Source organism: Sus scrofa, chromosome 4 (assembly GCF_000003025.6).
Source record: "Sus scrofa isolate TJ Tabasco breed Duroc chromosome 4, Sscrofa11.1, whole genome shotgun sequence".
Lineage (NCBI taxonomy): Eukaryota > Metazoa > Chordata > Mammalia > Artiodactyla > Suidae > Sus > Sus scrofa.
In genome coordinates, this window is record NC_010446.5 from 37,799,358 (window position 1) to 37,822,808 (window position 23,451).

At 35.8% G+C, this 23,451-nt stretch overlaps 1 protein-coding gene across 16 annotated transcripts in view; it reads right to left on the reverse strand.

The window, feature by feature from the left end:
• VPS13B (vacuolar protein sorting 13 homolog B) overlaps nucleotides 1-21,802 on the reverse strand; it is a 735,231-nt gene extending 713,429 nt beyond the window's left edge. For 8 of the 16 annotated variants that reach the window (XR_002343694.1, XR_002343693.1, XM_021090606.1 and 5 more), the window contains exons 1-3: nucleotides 20,800-20,984; nucleotides 20,182-20,360; nucleotides 9,895-10,038 (exon numbers count right to left, since the gene is read on the reverse strand). Coding sequence is in view for 12 of the 16 variants with exons in the window: in XM_021090606.1 (XP_020946265.1) it covers nucleotides 9,895-10,038; nucleotides 20,182-20,328 (291 nt within the window). In the remaining 4 variants the exon portion in view is untranslated. Of the gene's footprint in view, nucleotides 1-9,894; nucleotides 10,039-20,181; nucleotides 20,361-20,719 lie in introns of those variants that run through there. The other 8 variants (XM_021090605.1, XM_021090609.1, XR_002343695.1 and 5 more) reach the window with 7 other exon arrangements.

The following is a 23,451-nucleotide window of genomic DNA, read 5'->3' on the forward strand; positions in this document are numbered from 1 at the left end:
TGAAAGAATTAATACTGTTAAAATGGCCATGCTACATAAAGCAACCTATAGGTTCAGTGCAATCTCTGTCAAATTACCCATGTCATTTTTCATGGAACTAGAACAAATAATCCAAAAATTTATATGGAATCATAAAATACCCAGAACTACCAAAGCAATCCAGAGGAACAAAAACCAAGGAGCAGGCATAACTCTCCCAGACTTCAGGGAATATTACAAAGCCGCAGTCATCAAGACAGTGTGGTACTGGTACCAAAACAGACATACAGACCAATGGAACAGAATAGTGAACTCAGAAATAAACCCAGACATCTATGGTCAATTAATCATCAACAAAGAAAGCAACAATATAAAATGGGAAAAAGACAGTCTGTTTGGCAAGGGGTGCTGCAAAAACTGGACAACTGCATGTACATCAGTAAAACTAGAACACACCATCATACCATGCACAAAAATAAACTCAAAATGGCTTAGAGACTTAAACGTAAGACAAGATACCATAAAACTCCTAGAAGAGAACATAGACAAAACATTCTTGGACATCAACCACACAAATGTTTTCTTAGGTCAGTCAGTCTCTCAAGGCAATAGAAGTAAAAACAAAAATAAACCAATGGGACCTAACCAAACTTAAAAGCTTTTGCACAGCAAGGGAAACCTTAAAAAAAGACAAAAGAAAAAAAAATAGATAACCTACAGTATGGGAGAAAATAGCTGCCAAAATGCAACCAACAATAGCTTAATCTCCAAAATATACAAAGAACTCATACAACACAACAGCAAAAAAAACAACTCAATCGAAAAATAGACAGAAGACCTGAATAGACATTTCTCCAAAAAAGATACACAGATGGCCAAAAGGCACATGAAAAAATGCTCAACAGCACTAATTATTAGAGAAATGCAAATCAAAACTACAATGAGGTACCATTTCACACCAGTCAGAATAGCTATCATTAATAAGTCTACCAATATCAAATGCTGGAGAAGTTGTGGAGAAAAGGGAACTCTCTTACACTGGTGCTGGGAACGACTGTGGAAAACAGTATGAAGGTACCTCAGAGAACTAAATATAGAAATACCATACAATCCAGTAATCCCACTCTTGGGCATATATCCAGACAAAATTTTCATGCAAAAAGATAGATGTACATCTATGTTCACTGCAGCCCTATTCACAATAATCAAGACATGGAAACAACCTAAATGACCATCCATAGATGAATGGATTAAGATGTGATACATATACACAAATGGAATACTACTCAGCCGTAAAAAAAGAAGAAAACCATGCCATGTGCAGTAACATGGATGGAACTAGAGACTCTCATACTAAATAATATTTAGTCAGAAAGACAAATACCATATGATATCACTTATATCTGGAATCTAGTATATGGCACAAAGGAAACGATCTACAGAAAAGAAACAAACTCATGGACATGAAGAATAGACTTATGGTTGCCAAGGGGGAGGGGAAGGGAGTGTGATAGACTGGGAGTTGGGTTGGTAGATGCAAACTATTGTATTTGAAGTGGATAAGCAATGAGATCCTGCTGTATAGCACAGGAAACTATATCCAGTCACGTGTGATGGAACATGATGAAGAATAGTGTGAGAAAAAGAATATATGTATATGTATAACTGGGCCACTTTGCTGTACCAAAGACGCTGACAGCATGTTGTAAATTAACTATAATTTTTAAAAATTTTTTTATATAAATTTGTTTTCAAAAAAAAAAGAAAAGAGAATAAATGGCCTAATTCAGGTAAAATAGAGAGCAATGAAATATTAGGCTGTGGGAGCTCCTGTCGTGGCGCAGTGGTTAACGAATCCGACTAGGAACCATGAGGTTGCGGGTTCGATCCCTGGCCTTGCTCAGTGGGTTAACGATCCGGCGTTGCCGTGAGCTGTGGTGTAGGTCGCAGACGCGGCTCGGATCCCGAGTTGCTGTGGCCCTGGCATAGGCTGGTGGTTACAGCTCCGATTTGACCCCTAGCCTGGGAACCTCCCATATGCCGCGGGAGCGGCCCAAGAAATGGCAAAAAGACAAAAACAAACAAACTAAATTAATTAATTAATTAATTAATTAAAAAAAAGAAAGAAAAGAAATATTAGGCTGTAATAGAAGCTAGAGCAAAGATCTCTAACATGCGTATCAGTCCAAGAAATTTAAGCTTTATTCTACATATTGATGAACCAATGAAACTTGCAAGTAGGAGATGAAAAAAATGAAGCACTTCATTCAAGAAAAGATTTTCTGGTTATGCAACAAGAAGCAAAAGCAGAAATACCTCCAACTAATAGATTATTACAAAAGTTTAAAAATTAAATGATGCAGGAAGCAGCAATAAGAATTTTCTTAAATGCTAGCACCTCAAATTCAATGTTAAAACACAACTCGTAAACTCTGTAACAGACTCTGTTCCTTTCTCCTTACCCCCGACCGCTCCCCCACCAAAAAAAATCCTGCTCTTTACATCCTAATTCAGTAAATGTCACTACAATTTTCTCAGGCTCCTCAGATTCTTTTCTATCTGCCCTAATTTGCAAAATGATGCTATAGTGAGCTTTGAAAACTGACCCAGCTACTCAATTCTGTCATTGCCCACTGAAACATGAAAACAGCCATAGAAAACAACTGCGCTGAATCTGTAAGCTGCCTTTGGTAGTATAGTATTTTAACAATATTAATTCTTCCAAACCAAAAGCACAGTATATCTTTCCATTTGTGTCATCTTAAATTTCTTTCAACAATGTCTTAAAGCTTTCAGAATACAACACATTTAACTCCTTGGTTAGATTTATTCCTAAGTATTTTATTCCTTTTGATAACATTATAAATGGGTTTGTTTTCCTCATTTCTCTGATAGTTCGTTTTAGAAACAAAACAGTTATCTGTTTATTAATTTTTTACCATGCAACTTTAATTCATTTATTAATTCTATTAATTATTTGGGGGAGTCTTTGGGATTCTTTATAGTATCACACCATCTGCAAACAGTGACACTTTTATTTCTTCCTTTCCAATTTGGATTCCTTTTTATTTCTCTTTGTCTGACTGCTGGGGTAAGAAATTCTGTGTTTAATAAAAGTGACCAGAATGGGCATCTTAGTTTTTTTTTTTCTGATCCCTGAGAAAATGAGCATGGTGTTGGCTGTGGGTATATTATATATGGCCTTTATTATGCCCCTATACCCATTTTGTTAAGCACATTTATCCTTAGTGAATAATGAATTTTGTCAAAAGTTTTTTCTGCACCTATTGAGATGATGATGATTTTTATTCTCAAATTTGTTAATATGATTTATCACATTGATAGGCTTGTAGATATCACACCATCCAATATCACACCATCCTTATATTCCTGGAATAAATCACACTTGATCGTGGTGCATGATGCTTTTAATGTATTGGGTTTTGGTTTTGGTTTTTCTTGTTGCTTTTTAGGGCCTCGCATGCGGCATACGGAAGTTCTCAGGCTAGGGGTCAAATCAGAGCTACACCTGCCAGCCTACACCACAGCCACAGCAATGCTAGATCCTTAACACACTGAGCAGGCCGGGGATCAAACCCGCATCCTCATGGATACTAGTTGGGTTCGTTATCACTGAGCCACAATAGGAACTCCCTTTTAATGTACTGTTGAATTTGGTTGGCTAATAGTTTTTGGGGACTTTGCATCTATGTCCATCAGTGATAATGACACAAAAATTTGTGTGTGTGTGGCACTTTTCAATGTAATCCCTATCAAAATGCCAGTGGCATTTTTCACAGAACTAGAATAATTCTAAAATTTGTATGACACACAAAAGATCTTGAACAGCCAAAATAATCTTGAAAGAGAAGAACAAAGCTGGAGGTCTCATACTCCCTGGTTTCAAATTATACTTCAGGAGTTCCCATCATGGCTCAGCGGAAACAATCCTGACTGGTATCTATAAGGACACAGGTTCAACCCCTGGCCTAGCCCAGTGGGCCAGGAATCTGGCATTGCCCTGAGCTGCGGTATAGGTCACAGACGCAGCTCATATCTGGCCTTGCTGTGGCTGTGGCGTAGGCCAGCGGCTACAGCTCTGATTCAACCCCTAGCCTGGGAACCTCCATATGCCACAAGTGCAGCCCTAAAAAGCAACAACAACAAAAATCAAATTGTACTGCAAAGATACAGTAATCAAAATAGTATGGTACCGGCACAAAAACACACACACAGATCAGTGGAACAAAATAGAAAGCACAGAAATAAACCCATGCTTATATGGTCAATTAAACTATGACAGAGGAGGCAAGAATATAAAATGGGGGAAAGACAGCCTCTTCGATAAATAGTATTGAGAAAACTGGACAGCTATGTGCAAGAGGCAAACTGGAGTTTCTAACGCTTGATAAAAAAAAAAAAAAAAAACTCAAAATGAATTAAAGACTTAAATGTAAGATCTGAAACCATAAAAATCCTAGAACATAGGCAACATAGTCTTTGACACAGGTCCGTGCAATATTTTTTCAATACGTCTCCTCAGGAAAGAGAAACAAAAGCAAAAACAAATGGGACAACATCAAACTAAAAAGATTTTGCACAGCAAAGGAAACCATCAACAAAACCAAAAGGCAGCCTATCGAATGGGAGAAGATATTTGCAAAAAGCATATTCAGTACAGGGTTAATAATCCAAAATAGGTGAAATAGAAATAGGTGATGGGGATTAAGAAGTACAAATCTCTAGTCATAAAGCAAATAAGCCACAGGAATGTAATAAACAGCATAGGAATATGATCAATAGTACTGTAATAACTTTGTACAGGGACAGATTATTACTAAAATTACAGTGATAATAACTTAGTGATATATGCAATTGTCAAATCACTGTGTAGTACACCTGAAACTAACATAATATTGTATGTCAATTATATTTCAATAAAAATAAATAAAACAGCCATAGACAATACTTACTTATGTTTCAAATAACCTATATTCACAAAAACAGGCAGGAGGCCCATGGGCCATAGTCTGATGACTCCTGCTTTAAAACATGTCTTAATAAAAATGTACAGGATAAACAATTACTCAACCTGAAATTGCTTTGGAACCTTGTTTTCAATATAAAAGGCAAAAAAAACAGACCACAAATAACATCTAAATTATGAGAGAATCTCTAAAACATCCTCGGTTGAAAACCATAAAATTTTTGTTTGGCTTTAACACTGCCAAAAACACAAGGCATTTCTACTGTTATTCTTTTAACTAATTTTAATGAGGTAATAAAGGTTTAATAAGAAAAAGGAAAACAATTTTCAGTAAAAAAAAATAGGCTGAAGAAGATTCTACAGATTCAAAGAAAAGAAAATATAACATTTCTGGAAGGACATAATGTATCTAAACAGCACATTCTAAACACATACAAAAGTAAAAGTCAAAATCTGGCCAACATAATAAAGAAAATAAGATCTAAAAGTAGCTTGTAGAAAAAGATATATGAGTGTGGGATTAAAAAACAAGAGAAACATTTTCTTATGTTTTCTTATCATATATAATTCCAAAAAAAAAAGGAAAAAAAGAAAAATCTAGGGAGCATTCATTACATAAGAAGAAAAGAATACATTTCAAGATGAATTTTCAGTAAAACACAGTAGAATTTTCTCAATAGAACCATGTATACATCTCAATAGAACCATGTATACATCTCAATAATACTACTGAAACCAATTTAGATTTTAAAGAATTGAAGTAAACGTTAGAAGAGTTAAATTATATCCTATAACAATATTAAGAATTTTTTAATTTAAATTTATGCTTGCTAAGTATCCAGATTATAATGATTAATTTCACTTCTGCTATGAAAGAAGAGCTTAAAGAGATCTCAAGAGCCAAGTTTATCATCTTTGTTTAAATAAGAAACACTTGTTTATTGTGTAGTTGAAATTGCCTAATCTAACATCTATTTTATACTTGATTGTCCACCCATAGACACTTGAAACAATTGTTAAGATCTAAATAGTTGTTATAAAGGAACAGTATATTCTTACCTATTACAAAATTAAAAATATATATACATAATAAACATATTTTCAAAGCATATTCTTTAACAGTTTAAAGTTTGTCTCATTAAAAAATAAGAAAGATTATTTTGTTTCTTAAAGGTATATCCAATCTCTTCTTAAAGGTATATCCAATCCAATCTCAATCCAATCTCTCTCTTAAAGGTATATCCAATCTCTTGCTGGCTTTTCTTTGATGCATATGAAAACCCTCTGTTAATTAGAACTACTTAATAGGACCCTAAATAACATTTTTCCCTTTTTTTCTTGGCATTGCATTTGTACTGTAAATATTAGGGGAAAAAATGTATTTATAGTCAAGAATGATAATTCCTACCTTTTCTATAAAACAAATGCAATTTAGAGGCAAATAATGGTTCTCTTAAATAAGATAAAGTTGAGAATGAGCTCTAACTCGGAGGGAAGTTTATATTTAGACAAGTTGAGGCAAACAACAAGATATGCCTGAGCTAAACTGTGCAATGAAGTCAGAGGTGTGAGCCTAGACTTCAGGAAGAGTTCAACAGCTAAGGAGTACAGATGCACAAAATAACCATCAACATCAAACATGATTCACTCCTCAAAATTATTCCTTCCTTGGACAATGTGCGTGAATTGAGTTCTTTACCAATAAAAGAGTAAAGACCAGAATAAATAAGTACTTTAAAATAAATTTACTAATCTTATTAGGCTGAAGAAGATTTTTGCAAGACTTAATAACACAGTGAGTGGAAAAAGCATATATAATCATAGAACAAAAGAACTACATAACAAGTCTTGCCTATGTTATAAAGGAAGCCTGAACGAACAAAAATATGCAAAAGGAGAAGGGTACACAGTTAAAACTTAAGTAATTGGTAAGGTTTTCATTCTTGAGCTGTGTCCTGGATGCACAAGCATTTATTAAACTGGAGTGGAAAAAACTAGCTAAATAAATTAATGTCAGACCTGGACCACTAGTGATGATGTGTCAGGAATCAAATTCTGTGTCTCAAGTCCAAAAAAGAAAAAAACGAAAAACACACACACGAAAAACAGCTCAAATCTGCAGGATCTAAAAGCAGATAGGACTGAGAGAGATAATGTCTCTCTGTGAAGAGAAAATAGTTAATATTTTCTAAGGGAACTATCTATATTAAAATAATTCAGAATGAACATCAAGGTGACTTTCTTTTACCTAAACAACTCTGTCACCTTTGCATCAAAAAACTCTCTGTAATTAAAAATGATTACAAAGACATGTTAAGGCACTATATTTTAACTATTATCATGAAAGTCACAATCATTATGAATCTATTTTTCTAAGTATTTTTGTGGTGATTACATAAAAATTTTGCAATGTTTCTCAATATATTTAAGAATGTTTAAAAATCTACAAATGTTAGAATTTAACTGAAGTTTATAATCTAGACATACCTTCTTATCAAAACATTTAGCAGTATTTTTTGTAATGACCTTTTCTCAATAAACCTCAAATTTCTAACTTTTAAATTGTGTTTTATTGCATTCTCATACATTAATAGTATTATTTTTAACAGATTCATTTCTCTAACTCTAAATGGCCCCTTCATTTAACCTACCATGCCCACACTAATTTCATTCAGAAATTAAGTCTTTTCTTCATTGTGAGTCTATAAAAATTTGAAATATAAGTCAAATATGATCTTAGTTTTACTAGCACATATATAATTTTTAAACTTAATTTCCTATTATACTAATCAAAGCTTAAAATAGAAAAATAAACTGTTTGGAAATGCACCTCATCCATAACAGAATGTTTTTAATGAAAAATTAATTTCAATCACTAGCATAACCTCAAGGATTACTCTCCAGAGGTGTACACTGCTGCATAATTTGTACAAATGTCAATTGCAGTTTTCAAAAATCCTTTCTACCTCAAAATTTTAAACATCTGTAAAAAAGATTTGTTTTGAGAGTGGTTTACACTCATGACACTTGACCTTTCGCTGTACACACCACAAAATTCAATTCTCAAGTACCATTTAAGCAGGAAATCTGATCATTCCTGCAGTAGCCATCTGCATGGTCCAATATCAAATATTAGTTCTAGGTTACCCTAAGTCATGTGTTACAAATCTTTTCCTGCAGCCTCTATAATTAGTTGTAATTTGTCTCTTTTAAAATGTGTTTCTTATGGGACATCTGGCCTTGAAATGTCCACCTTCCCAATGAAAAAATACTTAGTGTCTGGATTTTTTTTTTCTCTTAATATGGAGCACTGCATGGGTGGTATAACCAAATCCAGATTTCTTAAAAAAAATTAAATTCCAAGAACAGATGATGATTAAGAACCACTTAAGTATTACAAAATATAAATGTAAAATAAAACTTCATTGCACATAACTATCTACAGATTCCTAAATCAATCTCCCAGATATTTTAAGTTCACAAAATTAATTTGAATGGGAGTACAGCATTGCTCTACTCAATTCGAGGAACTATGTTGGTTAAGTTAAAATGAATAAAAAAGATGTAGAATTAGAGAATTCATAAAAGGAAAAAAAGATTTGAGCCCAGGGAATTCCCATCGTGGCGCAGTGGTTAACAAATCTGACTAGGAACCATGATGTTGCAGGTTCGATCCCTGGCCTTGCTCAGTGGGTTAAGGATCTGGCGCTGCCATGAGCTGTGGTGTAGGTCACAGACATGGCTCAGATTCCACATTGCTGTGGCTGTGGCGTAAGCCGGCGGCCATAGCTCCAATTAGACTGCTAGCCTGGGAACCTCCACATGCCATGGGAGTGGCCCTAGGAAAGGCAAAAAGACAAAAACAAACAAACAAAAAGATTTGAGCCCAGTGATTTTGTATCATACTCAAATTATCTACTGTAAATAGGAAATGTTTTTTAAAGTATAGTTGATTTACAATGTTGTGCCAATTTCTGCTGTATAGCAAAGTGACTGAATACAGCAGAAATACATATATATATTTATATACAAACATATACACACGTTCTTTTATATTATTTTCCAACATAGCCTGTCCCAGGAGACTGGATAGAGTCCCCTGCACTAAATGTAATTGTTTGCATCTACTAACCCCAAACGCCCAGTCCATCCCACTCGCTCCCCCCAGGAAATGATTTTTAACAATTCACAAATAACCTTAAATAACCTTAATTAATTTCACAGAGACTGAAATTTAAAATTACTCATAAATTCACTTGGTTTTAGAAAGCCTTCCTTAAACCTGAAAATTAAATATGGTCTAATGTAATAAAAATGAAAGAGACACTACTTTCACACAAGACGAAAGTGGGAAAATTCATCACAGATCTATTTGTTTCCTAAGTTGAAAATTTTTTGGTATAAACTCCTTAAAATAAGTATTACATCTTAACAAAAAATAGTAAAAAGCAATGTGAGATGGGCCAGAAAAAAAAAATCATTTTCTGATGACAAAACTTTAAAGACAATAAAATTGGGTATCGAGGTAAATTGAATGTATTTTCATTTTCTCAGAAAATAACTTGAGAAAATGGCATCTCATTTAGAAAAGTCATGTAAATAAAAATCAAACAGATCCTTTGCAAAAATTCAAAAACTTTTACCTAAAATTGGATACAATCAGGCTCCATTTCTAGTAGATATAGGTAATAAGCAAATACATAATCACTAGTAAGGCTCTGATCAGAATAAGTAAAATCAGTATGAAAATAACCTTTAGGATGTTTTATCCAAATCTAAGAAAACCCTTTTGCAATTAATTAGGTTAATTTAATAGCTGTGCAAAAAATTTTATGCAAGTTAACATATCCTCAACGTTAAAGAAATATCAAATATTAATAACCATTAAAATTGGTTAACATAAACGAGTAGGTTCAATAATTTCTTACCTGTATTCCATCTTTAAGTTTCAAAATGCATTCCATTGTATTGATGGTAATTACCACTGGTTCTGAACCCAGTTTTGTCCATGGTACATGGATCCTCAGTTCATGAATATGTCCACTTAAAAACGTGAATGGTAATTTCAACTCCTTAAAACACAAAATATTAAATAAAATTTGTTAAGGGCTTAATTTTTTTTCTTCTAACATCCAAATTACTTTCTGAAATGAGAAATAAAATTTCCAATACAAAGATATTTTGGGAATTACCAGTCATCAAAAAGTAGCATCAAATAACTTGTAAAGCTAGTTACTGATAAACCATAAAAACTTATTGTGCAAGTTATATTTAATATGGTACTTAGCCTGACGAGGCCCCTGTTTCTTATTTTGTTAAATGAAAATAATAGCAATACTTCGTATATGATTTCGGCTCATATACAGTAATGACAGTAGTAGACAGCAATAGTAATTGAGATAATGGAATGGTATATGGTTTAAAATCTCCACCTAAAAATATGTACTCAAAATGTATTTTAATCCAACAGAATAGGGTTTTAAGGCAAGTTGAAAGGGGGTACCAAATTAAAGTTAGAATGATCTGACAAAATAAAAACTGATCAACTATGAAAAAAAACTTACTAAATAAGCATAATTAAAGACTGCACCTGGACATTATTTGGTAATAAATTTTAAATGTTTTGACTGGTTTCCATTATTACTTTTTAAAAGGGTTAGAAATGAAAACACAAATGTCACCACAATCAGTTGATACTAAATTTTTTCACCATCAGATAAAGTTTGTTACAAATCAACAGAAGAAAAAATTGTATTTGGACTATACTTCAATCACATTTTTACAATAACTACAACTGGACTTGTGAAAGTTAAGATAAATATTAAGCTATTCATTCATCCAAGAATTGTCCACCTACTCGGTTTAGCAGCATAGTAGCAATATAGCTAAATGTATACAGTACATCAAAGTGGTTAGGACCAAAAATTTCGGAGCCAGCCCACAAAGATTTAATCCTACCTCTGCTACTTACTAGTACAACGATAAAAGACAACTTGTATTAATGAATCTATGCCTCAGTTTCTTTACCTATAAAACTGAGTAATAGCAGTGTCTTTGAGGATTAAAATGAATGAATTTATATCAAGTGCTTAGGATACTGTCTGACTCGAAGAGCAATCAATATAAAGATACTACTATTACAAATATATCAGCCTCTTTTATGTCTTCACAGGTTTTTTTAAAGGCAGAATACTAAAAATCTATTTCCACTATTCTAATAAGAAAGTCATGGAGTTCCCGTCATGGCACAGTGGTTAATGAATCCGACTAGGAACCATGAGGTTGCGGGTTCAGTCCCTGCCCTTGCTCAGAGGGTTAACGATCTGGCGTTGCCTTGAGCTGTGGTGTAGGTTGCAGACGCGCGGCTCGGATCCCGAGTTGCTGTGGCTCTGGCGTAGGCCAGTGGCTGCAGCTCCGATTGGACCCCTAGCCTGGGAACCTCCATATGCCACGGGAGCGGCCCAAAGAAATAGCAAAAAGACAAAAAAAAAAAAAAAGTCACAATTTTTAAATAGTTCTCATTAGTTCATTAATTTTAGACGTATCATTTCTTCAAGCATTAATCAACAAGATAAATTTTATCTTGATCAGTGTCTATAATGAAGGCAATATTTACTGAGCACTTACCATGTACCAGTTTTAAGCTGTTTTAAGCACTTAACTTACATGCAATTTTTTAATCACTTTAAGTACCCCAAGAAGTAAATACATTATAACCACTTTACAGATGAAAAATCTGAGGCATGGAAAGGTCAAGTTAACTTTTAAAATGACTCATCTAGACCATGACTCGAAACTGAAAAATATGATGCCAGAGCCCTTGTTCTTTAGTGAATCTATTCTTCTACTATGAACACTGAATACATTTCCATTGGTTATATATCCTTTCGGGTAATGATCCAATGAAATTTCCACCTCTACCCCTGACTTGTGTAACAATGACACATTAGTGAAATAACTACCAAGACTGCAGTCTATGGACACAAACTGTATTTTCCTAAGGAGAAGTTTAAAGACAACTGAATCAAACTAAACATCTTGGTATCATAAGAATGCTGGTAATCATTTGAATGACTAACCAAACACTAACAGAAAAAAAAAAGCCTTTTCTCACACCCTCTTCAGCACTTATACACGGAATCTAAAATATGGCACAAATAATCCTATCCACAAAACAGATCACAGACATAGGGAGCAGACTTGTGGTTGCCAGCGGGGAGGAGGAAGAAGTGGGATAGACTGGGAGTTTGGGGCTGATAGATGCAAACTATTACATTTAGAATGGATAATGAGGTCCTACTGTACAGCACAGGGAACTATATCCGATCTCCTTGGGTAGAACATGATGGACAATAGTATGAGAAAAAGAATGTATCTATATGGATGACTGGGTCACTATGCCATACAGCAGAAATTGACCCAACACTGAAAATCAACTATACTCCAATTAAAAAAAATTTTTAGCATTTTTTAAAAAAAAACTAACAAGGAGTTCCCACTGTGGTAGAGTGGTTTAAGAATCCAACTGTAGTAGCTCAAGTCCCTGCAGAGGCACAGGTTCAATCCTCCACCCCTTGCAGCGGGTTAAAGGATCCAGCGTTAGCATAACTGCAGCACTGGTCAAAGCTGCAGCTCACATTCAATTCCTAGCCCAGAAACTTCCATATGCCACAGGTGAAGCCATTTAAAAAAAAAAAAAAAAAAAAAAAGGACCACAATACCAAAAAAAGGCAGAAGAATAGGGCATATGCAGTTAAATAATTTTAAGATTATTCAGGAAATGGTAAGAATGCTAATTTAAAGTAGATTCCAATAAGTCAAATACTGACTTTGTAATCTTTAGGGAAATAAATGAAATTTTTTAAAGAGTGTAATTTAAAAGACTGTAAAGCAAGAAGAATTACTAGAGTGAAATGGGGACACAGTTCAGAATGATTTTTAAAATATATTCAAAAATAAGATATCAATACTGTATCTATATGAACTTAACAGTGTAACTTCATGATATATAAAGCCAAGGTTGACACAACTATAAAAGGGAAGTAGATAAATCCACAAGCACAGCTGGAGATGTTAACCATTAACATGAATCTCTTAGTAATGGACAGAATAAGCAGATAATGAAAATCCATTTGGATTTACAAGATCTGAAGAAACTTTTGGGTTTTTTTTGGTTTTTTTTTTTTTTTTGGTCTTTTTAGGGACACACCCATGGCACATGGGAGGTTCCCAGGCTAGGGGTCAAATCACCTCTGCAGCTGCAGCCTACACCATAGCCACAGCAACGCCAGATCTGAGCCACGTCTGCAAACTACACCATAGCTCATAGCAACGCCGGATCCTTAACCCACTGAGAGAGGCCAGGGATGGAACCTGTGTCCTCATGGATGCTAGTCAGATTCGTTTCTGCTGAGTCATGACAAGAACTCCAAGATCTAAAGAGCTCTAATAAACAATTTGAAACAACCGACATTTATGGAACAATAAAGCAACAGCAGCAGGATAAACATTTTTCACCAATTATACATGGAACATTTATAAAAAGAGACCACATGAAATCATGAAGTATAATGGATCGAAATCATATAGAGAATGTACTGACTACAATGAAATTAAACTAGAAATCAACAACAGAAAGATAATAAACCATTCCCTAAATGTCTGGAAATTAAGCAACACACCTCTAAATAACCCACGGATTAAAGAAGAAATCAAAGCGGAATTTAAAATTTTTTGAATAATAATGAAAAGACAACATATAAAATTCTGGGTGATAAAGCTAAATAGATGGCTAAAGAGAAATTTATAGTATCCAATGCATATATTTGAATAGAAAAATTTGAAGAAAATCAATAAACTAAGATTCCACCTAAGGAATCTAAAGGAAGCAAGAGCAAATCAAATCTAAATAAAGAGGAAGGAAATTATTTTTTTAAATAATAATAAGAGGAAAAATACATGACAAAGCAGAAATACAATTAAAAAATTCAAAAGTTGTTTCTTTGCAAATATTAACAAAGCCCTAGCAACATTGATGAAAATACAAATTACTAGTATCAGCAATGAAAAGAGGATATCATAACAGTTCCTAGGAGTTCCCTTTGTGGCACAGTAGAAACAAATCTGACTAGGAACCATGAGGTCGTGGGTTCGATCCCTGGCCTCACTCAGTGGATTAAGGATCTGGTGTTGCCGTGAGCTGTGGTATAGGTTGCAGAGGCAGCTCAGATCTGGCATTGCTGTGGCTCTGGAGTGGGCCAGCAGCAACAGCTCTGATTAGACCCCTAGCCTGGGAACCTCCATATGCCTCAAGTGCAGCCCTAAAAGGACAAAAGACAAATAAATAAATAAATAAGTTCCTATATTTTAAGACAATTTTAAAATGAAAAAATGAAAAACAAAGCCCAAATTTATGGCTTTAAATATGACAATCTAAACAGAGGCAAGAAAACTATTTCAGTAAGAAGCAGACAGTAAATATTTCAGGCTTTTACGAGCCATGCAGACTCTGTTCCAGCTACTTAACTCTGTCATTTTAGTTTGCAAAAGCAGCCACAGACAACATGTAAATAGATGAGAATAGCTAAGCTCTGATAAAATTTTATTTGCAAAATTAGGCCCAATTTTGAATGAATGCTGATCCTTGATTTTGAGGAAATGGAGAAATTCCTTGAAAAATACTAACCAAAACTAGCAAAAGAAGAAAAATCTTAATAGTCCTATATCTGCTTAAATGAGGAATTTCAAACTTTCCAACTAGTAAACTCCAGACCCATATGGCTTCATGATTAATTTTTCCTAACATTTAAAAAATAAAGGAAAAAAGTTGGAGATTTCACATTTCCCAATATCAAAACTTACTATATAGTTATAGTAATCAAATCAATGTGATACTGGAGTTCCTGTCATGGCGCAGCAGAAACAAATCCGACTAGAAACCATGAGGTTGTGGGTTTGATCCCTGGCCTCGCTCAGCGGGTTAAGGATCCAGCATTGCCGTGAGCTGTGGTGTAGGTTGCAGACATGGCTTGGATCCTGCGTTGCTGTGGCTGTGATGCAGGCCAGTGGTTACAGCTTTGATTAGACCCCTAGCCTGAGAACCTCCATATGCTGCAGGTGCAGCCCTGAAAAAGACAAAAAAGAAAAAAGAAAAACAATGTGATACTAACATAAAGACAGACATATAGACCAATGGAATTGTACTGAGGGAGCAGAAATAAACATATCTACGGCCAACTGATTTTTAAGAAAGATGCCAAGATCATTCAAGAGGGAAGGAATAGTCTTCAGCAAACAGTGTTGGGAAAAATGAATAACCACACGCAGAAAACAAATGAAGTTGGTGCGAATGCCATTCTTTCTTTTCAATGGCTGAGTAATATTCCATTGTGTATATGTACCACATCTTCTCTATCCACTCGTCTGTCAACAGACATTTAGGTTGTCTCCATGTCTTGGCTATTGTATATAGTGCTGCAATGAACATGTGCAGCAAAATGGATGGACCTAGAAATTATCATGCTAAGTGAAGTCAGTCAGACAGTGATACACCAACATCAAATGCTATCACTTACATGTGGAATCTAAAAAAAGGACACAATGAACCTCTTTGAAGAACAGATACTGACTCACAGACTTTGAAAAACTTAAGGTTTCCAAATTAGACAGGTTGGGGGGTTGGGGGGATGAGGGTTTGGGATGGAAATACCGTAAAATTTGGTTGTGATTATTGCTGTACACCTATAAATGTAATAAAAATTCATTAAGTAATTTAAAAAAATGAAGTTGGATCTTTATACCATGAATAAAAAATTAACTCAAAAGGGATCAAAGATGTACATGTGAGCATTAATTCTATAAAACTCTTAGAAGAAAACAAAGCTTCATGACACTGGATTTGGCAATGATTTCCTGAATATAACATCAGAAGACCAAGCATCTAAAGAAAAAATTCCGAGTTGGACTTGATCAAAATTTAAGACTTTGTTTCTTCAAAAGACACTATGAACAGAGTCAAAAGGCAACCTACAATGGGAGAAGGTACTTGCAAATCATATCTGATATGGGAATGATATCCACAATATATAAACAATTCCTTTAACTCTACAACAACAATAAAAACAGTTTTAAAATGGCAAAGGACTTGAACAGACATTTCTCCAAAGAAGACATACAAATAGCCAACAGCACATGGAAAAATGGTCAACATCTCCAACATTAGGGAAAGGCAAGTTAAAACCACAATGAGATAAATTTCACACTGATTAGGATGTCTAAAATCCAAAAACAAGTGTTGGTGAGGACATGGAACAAGTGGAACCCTTGTGCACTGCTGGTAGGAAAGCAAAATGGTGTAGCTACGTAGAAAACAGTATGTCAATTCCTAAAAGCAATCAACAGAATTACCATACAATCTCGTAACTCCATGTTAGGGTGTATACGCAAAAAAAAAAAAAAAAAAAAAAAAAAAAAAAAAAAAAAAAAAAACTGAAAGCAGGACCTCAGAGATTTGTTCACAACAGCATTGTTTGCGATAACCAAAAGGCGGAAGCAACCCAAATGTATACTGACAGATGAATGGATGAACAAAATGTGGTATATACGCACAATGGAAAACTGTTCAGTCTTTAAAAGAAATTCTGACACATGCTATGACACAAATGAACCTTGAACAAACCGTGCTAAATGAAATAAGCTAATCACAAAAGGATAAAAACTGTGTATTTCCCCTTATGAGGTATCAGAGTAGGCAAATTCATTTAGATAGAAGGTAGAAAGATGGTTGCCAGGAGCTGAGGAGTTATTGCCTACTAGATACAGAGGTTCAGTCTGTGAATCTGAAAAAGTTCAGGAGATGGGTGGTGGTGATGGTTGCACAACAGTGTAAACAGATCAATGACACAGATCTGTATAATCAAAAATGGTAAAAAAAAAAAAAAGGAGTTCCTGTTGTGGCTCAGCAGATTAAGAACCCAACATAGAGTCTGTGCAGATGCAGGTTTGATACCTGGCCTCACTCAATAGGTTAAGGATCCAGCATTGCCACAGATACGGCTCCAGTCTGGCCTTGCTGTGGCTGTGGCATAGGCCATCAGACGCAACTGATTTGACCCCTACCCCAAGAACTTCCATATAAGGCAGGTGCAGCCATAAAAAGAAAAGAAAAGAAAAAAAAAAAAGGTTAAAATGGTAAGTTTTATGTTATGTATATTTTACCCCCTCAAAAAAAACCTAAAAATTCCAATCTTACTCAAACTCTTCCAGGAATTATGAAAAGAGAAAATACTTCAAATAATTTAAAGAGGCCAAGGTCAGCCTATCTATGATAATCAAACCCTGATAAGGACATGATGAAAAAAAATCACAGGCCAGTATCATTCATAAACATAGGTGGAAAAAAAAACTAAACAAAAAGTTAACAAATAGAATCCAACCATACATAAAAAAGAGAAGAGATAAGAAGTGAGGTCTATTTCAGGGATGCAAACTCCCATCTGAAAATTCAATTCAATTCACCATGTTAACAAAAGACAATATTAACTCATTAAATGTAAATACTTGATAAAATTCAACATCCATTCATGGTTTTAAAAACTTGTTAGAAAATCAGGAATAGAAGAGAATACCCTTAACCCAATAAAAAGTATTTACAGCTAACAACAAACATACTTAATGGTAAAATATTGACTGTCCCACTGAAGCTGGGAACAAAAAAAGAATGTCTATTTTCAAGATCTCTACTTCGCAGTGCAGCAATTTACTTAAAAAAAAAAAAAAAAGTTTAAGCACTGGAAAGAAAACTGTCATTATTTACGGATGACATGACTGTATACATAGACAACCCAAAAGAATCCACCAAGTTACTAGTCAAATCAGAAATGACCACCAAAAAAGTCAATATACTAAAATCAGCTGTTCAAATTACCAATGGCATTTTTCACAGAACTAGAACAAAAATCTTTTTTTAACTTGTATGGAAACATAAAAGACCCTGAATAGCCAAAATAATACTGAGAAAGAAACACGGAGCTGGAGAAATCAAGCTTCCTGACTTCAAACTATACTAGAAAGCTATAGTCATTAAAACAGTATGGTACTAGCACAAAAGCCAGAAAGATCAATGGAATAGGATAGAAAGCCCAGAAATATACCCACGCACCCATGGTCAAGTAACTTATGATAAAGGAGGCAAGAATATACAATGGAAAAAAGACAGTCTCTTCAATAAGTGGTTCTGGGGAAAACTGGAGAGCTACAAATGCAAAAGGATGAAATTAGAATACTCTCTAACACCATACACTAAAATAAACTCAAAATCAATTAAAGACCTAAACATAAGGCCGGATACTATAAAACTCTTAGAGGAAAACACAGGCAGACACTTGCTGATATAAATCTCAGTAATACCTTTTTGGGTCAACCTCCTAGAATGATAAATAAAAACAAAAATAAATAAATGGGACCTAATTCAACTTAAAAACTTTTGCACAGCAAAGGAAACCATAAACAAAACGAAAAGACAACCCACAGAATGGGAGAGACTCTGCAAACAAAACAAGCAACAAGGGATTAATCTTTAAAATACACAAATGACTCATGCAGCTCAGTATCAAAAAAAAAAAAAAATCCAATCCAAAATGGGCAGGAGATCTAAACAGACATTTCTCCAAAGACATACAAGCAGCCAAATAGCGCATGAAAAAATGCTCAACATTTGTTAATTACTAGAGAAATGAAAATCAAAACTACAATGAGATAGCACCTCACTCCAAAACTATAATGAGAATAGCCATGATAAAAAAAGTATACAAACAATAAATGCTGGAGAAAGTGTGGAGAAAAGGGAATGTAAATTGGTACAACCACTCGGAAAACAATGTGGCAATATCCACTAAAGCTAAATAAATGCCTACCTACCTCCCAGGTATGCAGCTAAGGGAAATCAATACCTATGTCCAATACAAGAATGTTCATAAGAGTTGTCCTTGTAATAGCCAAAAGTAGAAACAACCCAAATGCACACCAACAGGAAAATAAATAAGTAAATTACAGCTCTTTATGCAATGGAATACCACAAGAATACACTGTGGTTCATGCAAAAACCGGGGTTAATCTTACCCATAATGTGGAATAAATGAATTCAGACACAAATGATTCCCATTTATTTAATGTCCAAGAACAGGCTGAAGAAGCTTATGTTGACAGAAGTCAGAATAGCAGTCACTTGTTTTAGGGGTGGGGTTACTAATTACAACAAGGCACAGGAGGTCCTTTTGGGGTGCGGAAAATATTTTATTTCTTGATCTGGATAGTGGTAACAAAGGTATACATGCATATGCAAAAAACTGAGCTGTATACTTAGGATTTGTGCTCATTAAAAAAACAATGAAAATATAAAGACAATCAACCTTGGAAAGAAGAAAGGTAAGGAACCAAGAATACTATTTCTCAGTGTTAACACTAGATTATTCAGTAACAGAGAAAGCAGTGGAATATAAATTATCCATAACATCACCATCAGATTATCTTCCCTTATCTCCTAAACAACAGATAGTCTCTGAGTCTTCTAGGTTTCCAGGGATAATTTCTGTATCCTCAAGCCTGATAGTTCTCTGGCATATGTTAATAATAAATGTACTAAATGAATTAACAAGTATGTGAATTTTGAAGTTACAGTTTATTTGCATCAGACCATTCTCACGTTAAAAAAATAAACTAAAAGTGATTAAGAAGTTTTCAACTATGCTGGCATTCTCAATCTGTGTCTATCAAATATTCTGAGGATGCCATGGGTAATAATATTTTTCCTACTAAAAGAACTTTCCTCAAGATCTGATCTTGCTGTTTTTCAGACCCTTCCATTTCCCAAAAAAGGAAAAAGAGAGTATTTTCCAGCATCATACAGAATCCTGGCAATGAAAATTAGCATATTTGGTAATGCTTGAGAACTGAGTAAACAGGGTGAAAAATTCTGACAAGAACAATGAAACTGTTTTCCTATATGTCGAGGCAACTTGTGGGATTATGATTCTAACAATCCATCACTAGCAACAAACCATTAAAAAAAAGTTTTTTCTATAAAGGAATGTCTCTAGTTTCAAGGTAGCCCGCAGAAAAACTAAGTTTTTAGAGCATAAAGTCAAAGTGCAGGAAAGAACAGATGGCTTCAAAACAAGCTGAAAATGCTTCCAATCAATGACAGCTACGCTGCTTACCTGCTCCAGCACATCCAATTTTAACTCGAGCTTGCTGAGAACCACGTCTCCACCCCATAGTGAAAGCTGTAGATCTGACGGCTTTAAGTTCTTGATGTAGCGATTCACATAGCTCATTAAAATTGGAGTCACATATGACTCTAACATCCTTTAAGGTACAGAGTCGTCAAAGTCAGAAGCTGAGGGGAGTAAAGACAGAAACATTAGAGGTAATTGAGTTGGTACTGCAGCAAAGAAAAAAGCATTTCTCAAGACGAGCTGAAGAGGCCGAAAAGCAACAGTCCGCACCAAAGCGGCCGCTGCCTCCTCCAAGAAGTAGAGAATACTCAGGTGGATTCTGCTCCAGGCTCTTTTTCCTTACAACTCCCTCAACTCGCCTGGCAAAAAGAGTGGGGTAGAAAAGGTGGTGACCTAAAGAAAGCGGGTCCCCTGGAGTAGGAGAATGAAGTGAAGCAGGCTCGCCTTTGGCCGCCGCACCCCTTAACCAGCCCAGCCGCTTCATTGAGGCCCTCGTCTCCCGGAACCCAGCCGGACCTACCACCATGGAACCAGAGCCAGAAGCTGGCCGGCTTTGGCCTCCCGTCGTATTACACCCCTGACACTCACGCCAACAATTACCGTGGCGTCTCCTCCACCTCCCGGTACCTGGCACCCGCCTCCAGCGGCGGCGCAGCTCCCTTAGGGCGCCACTTCCGGGTGTGCCCCGCAGAGTGTTCGAAATAAGCTGTCCCTCCACGTCCACCACTCGATTCCGCAGCGGGAACGGAGTTCTCAGGATCGAGAAGCCAGTCAGTGGGTCTTTAGGAAAAGACTCTTGCTCTCCGCCAGGCCGCGTCTCGGCTCCGACCCCGCTAGAGGTTAGGACAAAGCTCTAGGAAGTGCGCCGGGGAGGTGGGCGGAACGGTAAAGTGGAGACACCGGAGATCCGGAAGTGGCGCTTGGGGAAGAGTGGCCGCGGGTGGTGGAGGTAGGGTTCGGGTGAGGAGGCACGCAGGGCCAGGGGTCTGATGAAGAGGAAGAAAGTGGGTGCTAGCGTTTAAGGCCCTGAAAAACAAGTGTTTCTCTTAGGAAACGGGAGGCCTGGGAAGAACTTGGGTTCAGAGGGACAGGCAGTAGCGATGAGGTTGCCGGTAGGAGTAGGGTGGGGGAGCGCAAGTTGAGATCCAGGCTTCACTGGCTGAGGAGAGGAGAAATTGAAGAGATATGTAGTGTAGGGGAATGCGTTTTTACCAAACGGGTGGCCAGGCTCTCGCGTTCTTTTACTTTGGCGAAGGAGTGGTTAAGTATCTTAAATGTTCCCCTGCGGGAAGGGGAAGGAATGGTTAAAGACAAGACGGTGGAAGTCCATTGGATTGCAGTCATATGTGGAACTTAAAAAAAAGCGGTGGGAATAGCAGAAGGAAAGAGAAAATGAGACTCTTAGAAACAGCATGAAAAAGAGCTGATAGGGAGTGAATTGAGAGATTTTAACAGTCAGTGTTGGGTTTTATTAGGCTGAAATGAATGTATAAAATGTTTTTTCTTCTAGTACCTTGCAAGGTAACAAAGGAACTCAAACACCTAAATCAGAAAAATATACACTGGGCTTAAAGGGATAGCATAGGACATTCTATTTTTTTTTTTTTTTCCATTTTTGGTCACCCCGCAGCATATGGTCCCCGGCCGGGAATCAGATTTGAGCCTCAGTTGCGACCCAAGCTGCAGCTGCAGCAACTCCTGATTCTTAACCCACTTGTGCCCTGCCTGGGATTGAACCTACGTCTTAGAGCTTCCCCTTTCACCATAGCGGGAGCTCCATGCTGCGTAATTTTTGACCAGTATTTCCTATTTTGAGTAATCTCCAAAGAAGACGCCTACCACTGCATTTTGAAAATAAACTTCACATATAAAGTTATTAAAATATCCACCTTTGTTGCATTTAATTGAAAACACTTCATAAGTAAATTCATAAAACTACTGGAATTCAAGTTGTTATCTCTTTAAAGAGTTTTAGAAACTGCGATAGGAAAGAGGCCTAGATCTATTTTGTTAATGAAAATAAGGACCTAAGTTTCAAAAAGAAAGACGAATAGGGGGTTGGAGAAAGAGGAAGTTAGGAAGGGGGGGGGAAAAAAGCAGCAGCATCTAATGGCTAATTGAGAGCAACTGTCCTCTCACAGAAAGCTGTGATGAATAACCCAAGTAATTTGGGCCTTATTAAAGCAACAAAGTAAATTATCCAAATTAATTTCATAGGTATCTGCCTCACCTGAAAAGTGAACAGGTTGAAGCCAGGACTCAGAAGCTTCAGTATTAATGGTTCCACTTATTGTATGGAAGCCCTAAGTAGTCTAGAGTAGGAACTCCAAACCTTATTTTTCTAGGGGAAAAAAGAAAAAAGGGGGGGCCTAGTCTTATTTGGGTGGCAATCTAATAAATAAGACCAATGTATTGAGATAAATTAGCCAGATATTTAAAATAGATTTATTACTCTATCGTATAAACAAAACAATAACCAATCATGAAATACTAAATATTTTTTGTTCTATAATGCCATTTTTCTCTTGGAACCAATAACAGCAACAAAAAAATTGCCAAATTCCTGCCTGCCTTGGAAAAGTTATTTGGTTTTGGGTTTTTTAAATTTTTGTTTGGTTTTAAGAATCATTAAGTAGTTTTCAGCCTGTGTTCTGCTGTGTCTTGTTCTGTGAGCAGTTAAGATTAATTTCTTTTCACTAATGTGTTTCATTGGTCATATTTTTAACGTCAAATAAGCAGCCCTTCCCAAATCTCCTACTATTACTTGTAGGAGATATTTTTCAAAAAAAAATATTTTTTAAATTTCAAGAAGCCCTTGAGACAGGTTGCTTATATAGGCAATAATTTTCCAGAATCAGGTGGTTTTTTTTTTTTTTTTTTTTTTTTTTTTGCTTTTCTTAAATGAACTTTTTTTAGAGCGGTTGTAGGTTCACGGAAAAATTGAGCTGAAAGTTGAGTTCCCTCTGTCTCCAACATACAACCTTCTCCACTATTGACATTCCCCAGCACAGTGACATTTATTATAATCGATGAGCCTACATTGACACATTTTTATCACCCAATGTCCATAGTTTACATTAGGGTTCACTCAGGTTGTATATTCTATGGATTCTGCCCCAAATATCTCCCATGCCTATTCAACCCTCCCTCTCCCCAAACTCTGGCAACCACTGAGTTTTCTACTGTCTCCATAGTTTTGCCTTTTCCAGAGTGTCATATAGTAGGAATCAGAAGTCTGTATGTAGCCTTTTG